Here is a 5,052-nt window from a genome sequence, read left to right as displayed (position 1 = left end):
GGTCCCTGACCTGTTACCAAAAACCTTGGGCCTTGTCCCTGATGGCCATGCTATTGCACCTCATTATTACGAGGAGAAGGTTTTGAGATCAAGGTAAAAGGAGGTTTATTGCTTTGCCAGCAAAGGGGAAACACAGGGGACTCCTGTGCCAGAAGATTTGATTCTGCCCATCAGGGAAAACAGAGGGTTTTTAAGGAGACTATTCAAAGGCTCCACTCCAGGTGTGCCCTGACCAGGGGTTCCCAGGTGCATCCTGATGGTGTGTTATGATTAACTAGTTTATCTGGGAGATCATCACTTCCTAGTTCTTCTGGTGACTTCTCCTTCCTGTGGAGAACAGATAACTCAAGGCAATCTTGTTCCCTGCCCCCAGGTTAGGGAGAGAGAAAGGGAGAAGGGGAAAAGAAAAACATTTCCCTTTTAAAATAAGCAGCCAGGGTTATATTCAAAAGGTAAAGTGGACCACTCTTACAACCCCAGTGCTTTCACCAATCAACTTCACCGTCCAAATTGAATTGTCAAGTGTGTTTATGTCCAGCTGAATATTTGTGGAAAAAAAATAGTTCCCTTTTTCATCAGGTCTTGACCCACAAACTGTCAAGTTCCTTAGACAGACCAAGCGCCTGGGTCCTTGGTCCACTTAGGGTGCATATGACCCCTCTTTATGCAGTCAGTACCTTTATGACTGCATTGACTGCCTAGGAGATAATAGAATGAGAATCCTAGAAATGAGTGGACCTAGAACCACTCCTCATTTGCCTTTTGGCCTTTGATGTTCCCAGAGCGAGTTTTTGAACTGGGCACGATATTTGTTGGTAAAAGGCAGTTGTGGCTGTTTTTTCCCCAACCCATCTCCAACTCTCTCCTTGTTTTCCCCCACCCCCTGTCCTTGCCTAGCCCTCACCTATCCTAACTTTTCCAGTGACACCCAGACCCATCGATCATCAACTTGGGTCAAACCATGCACCCCTCGCATGGAGCTAGACGGGCAGAAGACACCTCCCAGACCGGGCACTCTGGAGCACAGCGCCGAAAATCCACAGCTTCCTCTGCAGGTGAACAGCCTCGCATTGGAGATTATAGAGTCCTGAAAACCCTCGGCAAGGGGGCCTTCGCCAAAGTCATGCTGGCCCGTCACGTCGTCACAGATAAAGAAGTGGCAATCAAGATCATCGATAAGAGACATCTGAAGCCACAAGTCCTCCAAAAGATGTACAGAGAGGTGAGAATCCTCAAGATGTTAGACCACCCACACATCCTGAAGCTCTATGAAGCTCTGGACTGCGAAAAAGCACTCTGTTTGGTCCTGGAGTACGCCAGTGGAGGGGAAGTTTTGGACTATCTGGCCAACAAAGGAAGGCTGCAGGAAGAGGAGGCAAGATCATTATTCCGGCAGATCGTGTCTGCAGTCCAATATTGTCACCAAAAGCAGGTCGCCCACCGAGACCTGAAGGCGGAGAATCTGTTATTAGACGGGCACATGAACATCAAGCTAGCCGATTTTGGACTCAGCAACGAGTTTACACTCGGGTGTAAACTCGACACGTTTTGCGGCAGTCCGCCCTATGCAGCTCCAGAGCTCTTCCAGCGCATAGAGTATGATGGTCCAGAAGTGGATGTGTGGAGTCTTGGCGTGGTTCTGTACACCCTAGTCACCGGGTCGCTTCCTTTTGTTGGGCACAATGTCAGAGAAATCAGAGACAGGGTGCTACAAGGTAGATACCGAATCCCTCTGTACATGTCAACAGAATGTGAAGATCTGCTGAAACGCTTGCTGGTGCTCAATCCAACTAAGCGAAGCACCCTGGCCGAAATTATGGGAGACAGGTGGATCAACAGAGGCCTTGATGTCCTCCAACCCTTTGTTGGTCCAGGGGTGGCCATCTCCCATAGAAACATCTCGTTGGCTAAGGTGCAGCCAAGCAGGGTCCTCAGAAAGAGCACCAGCTGGCCTCCTCAACGCAAAGTGCAGCGAAGCGTTTCCACTGAGAAGCAGACACAGTCCCTGGACCATGCTGGAACTGGGCCATATCCGACCAGCACTGCCCAGAGTCACCTCAGAGAACATCAAATGGCCTCCCAGAAATCCGGCGGCAGTGCTGTGGGAGGAAAGGGAATTTCTCCAGCCAGGCCCGTACCTGGGATCACCATCAGTCCCAAGGAGCTGGAGACTCCTGAATTCAAGAAAATGCCTGCTGCCTACAAGAGCAGCACACCATCTGGAGGGAGGACACTGTGGAGTAAGTATATCTGCCGCAAAACAACAAAAGCAGACACACGTTCAGTTAGCCGGAATGGTCAGAACAACAGCACCTTCCCTGCTCAGAGCCCTCCAGCGACTTCAACCCACAGTGTCCCAAGTACCTCCACCCGGGGCTGCATCTGCTTCCCCAGAGCCAGTGCCCTTCGTCGAATGTTCCACCGCCAGCCCCGGGAATGCCAAACTGCAACACGCGAAGGTCCTCTTGCCTCACCCAGCTGCTTCCATCCAGCTGAAGAATTGCCCCAGACTCAGAGAGGCACCACTTGTGGTTTTACATCTAAATTCACAAGAAGGCCTCCAGCTGAGTCTGAGAAGACCCTGAGATATAAGGGCTCAAGTCATCATGTCTCTGCTGAGCAGAGAAAGGAGAACCAACAAGCAAAACCTCGCTCCCTGCACTTCACCTGGAGCATGAAAATCACCAGTGCCATGGATCCCAGTGACATCATGAGGGAAATCCGCAGGGTGCTGGATGCCAACAACTGCCAGTATATGCACAAGACGCCCTTTCTGCTCTTCTGCATCCATGGAGATGGGTACACCGAGGAAGTGGTGCAGTGGGAGATGGAGGTATGTAAACTCCCCAGACTATCTCTCAACGGGGTCCGATTAAAGCCGATATCCAAAAAATCAAAGGCCTTCAAAAATATGGCTTCGAAAATTGCCAGTGAGCTCCAACTGGAACCCAGTCATTAGAACCAAAATGAAGCAGCAACACTGCTGCTTCTATATGTCCTCAGGACATATAGAATAACATCTAGGCAATTGTTGGGAGCAGTGACTAAATTAGGGTTTTCTCTAATTGTCCCGGGAGGTGATGCCCCTCGTGGGAATTCTTGATGCAAGGCGCTGGTCAAGACTGCCCAGTTACTTGGGTGAAGACCTGTTCCACCTAGGGAGGTATTCAGTTCTTGAACTTGTGGTTCAGGTGGCAGGGCTCAGCGGTGGAACGTTATGGGCACAAGCTGCTACTCATAATTGGACTGGTCATACATATGACATTGGTTTTGATGGCTTTGTCCAAATTTTCTCACACACAAAAAAAAAAACCTTTTAAGGATAAAACTTGTGTAACAAACGTGTTGAGCTGGCTCCTGACCGTTGCACTCTACCAGAGTGTAATGGACACCAAGTTCCAGCTTTTTCACCCCTTGGATTTCTGTCTTTTCTCATCCCCCATGGCCCCTCATCTGGTTTCCTCAATCAACCACCCTGCAGGTGGCAGGAGATGGGACCCAAACAGGCTATTACACTGTGGAGTGCAATGACCACAAGCCATCTCAGTGTGATCAATGAAAGGGGTTTTGGGAGAAAGTTTGTGCAAAGCAAGCCAAACCAGGGTCATAAATAGGGGCAACCCGATTATGATGACCAGCTTGCTTTGATAAACTTCTAACTCCCACACCTGGCATCCAAACCTCATGGTCAAGAAGTGAAGAACTCCATGAGTGTCACAGAACCTCTGTTTGAACAGATGGTTCCCATAGCAACTGGGACGTCTCAAGGGGTGCTTTCCCACTGAGAGTTCCCAAGACAGCCTTTGGCTTTGTCACAGAACATTTCAAAAACACTAATCCCATGCTTCAGAGAGGCATTGTCATTTCCATCTTCCATCTTCTACATCATGACCTGAAAATCTGAGGTGAAGAACACCACACCTGGGAGTGGAAGCGGGTCTTTACTATGAATGCCCTAAAGTCATGGGACGCCGAAAAAGAAAAAGAAAAAAAAGAGAGAAAGCGGCATTTGAGACATGCCAATTCCTAACAGTTCAGTGCTCCATCAATGCCTTTCAGTTTACAGGTTATATGTCTCTTCTAACATGCTCTCCACTTCATGTTTTCAAGATAGACATTGCCTCTGTCACAGAAGATTTCAACAACATTAACCTAGCTGCTGCTTCAAACAGTCATTGTCATTTCCATCTTTCATCTTCAACAGCATGACAGTAAATTTGGGGGAAAATACTCCAAACCTGGGGTGCATTCTGCCTGTACGCTGAATGCCCTGAAGTCATGGAACCCCCAGAAGAAAGAAAGACCCATTGGAGACCTGCCAATTCCTAACAGTTCAGTGCACCTTCATTGGCTGTCACTTCTGAGGTCATACATCTCTACTAACATGCTCTTCATTTAATGTTCCCAAGACAACCATTGACTGTCACAGAAATTCTCAGAACCCTAATCCAGTTGCTGCTCCACACAGGCATTGTCTCTTCCTTCTTCCATCTTCTACATCATGACACTGAAATCTGAGGAAAAGAACACCATGCCTGGGAGTGGATGCTGGCCTTTACTATGAAAGACCTAAAGTCAGTGAAGAAAAGAAAGACCTGCTTGAGACCTGCCAATTCCTAACACTTCAGTGCTCTGCAATTGGCTATCACTTCTGAGGTAATTTCTCTCTGTGTTAACATGCTCTCCATTTACTATTGACAAGATAGGATTGCCTCTGTCACAGAACATTTCAAGAACCCTAATCAACTTGCTCCTTCAGACAGGCATTGTCGTTTCCATCTTCCATCTTCTACATCATGACAGTGAAATCTGAGGAAAAGAACACCAAGACTGGGAGTGGAAGCTTGCCTGTACTGTGAATTCTCTAAAGTCATGAGACCCTGGGAAAGAGTAAAGGACCCCTGTAAGACATACAATTCCCAACAGTTCATTTCTGCAAAACGGCTTTCAGTTCAGAGGTAATCCATCTCTCCCAACATGCTCTCCATTTAATGTGCCCAAGACAGCCATTGCCTCTGTCACAGAACATTTCAAAAACCCTAATCCAGTTGC

General features: G+C 48.1%; 1 protein-coding gene across 1 annotated transcript; it reads left to right on the top strand.

Annotated features, from left to right (window-relative positions):
• Positions 1-961: 961 nt before the first annotated feature.
• LOC308650032 (MAP/microtubule affinity-regulating kinase 3-like) lies at positions 962-2,959 on the top strand (the record flags this gene model as incomplete). The annotated part of the gene is made up of 1 exon (XM_081295954.1): positions 962-2,959. One exon carries the CDS (start codon positions 962-964, stop codon positions 2,957-2,959), a length of 1,998 nt encoding a protein of 665 aa, XP_081152080.1.
• Between the last annotated feature and the right edge of the window lie 2,093 nt (positions 2,960-5,052).

The sequence above is a fragment of the Spermophilus citellus genome, assembly GCF_964194105.1.
Source record: "Spermophilus citellus genome assembly, chromosome: 5".
Lineage (NCBI taxonomy): Eukaryota > Metazoa > Chordata > Mammalia > Rodentia > Sciuridae > Spermophilus > Spermophilus citellus.
This window is presented reverse-complemented; position numbering and strand designations above follow the sequence as displayed.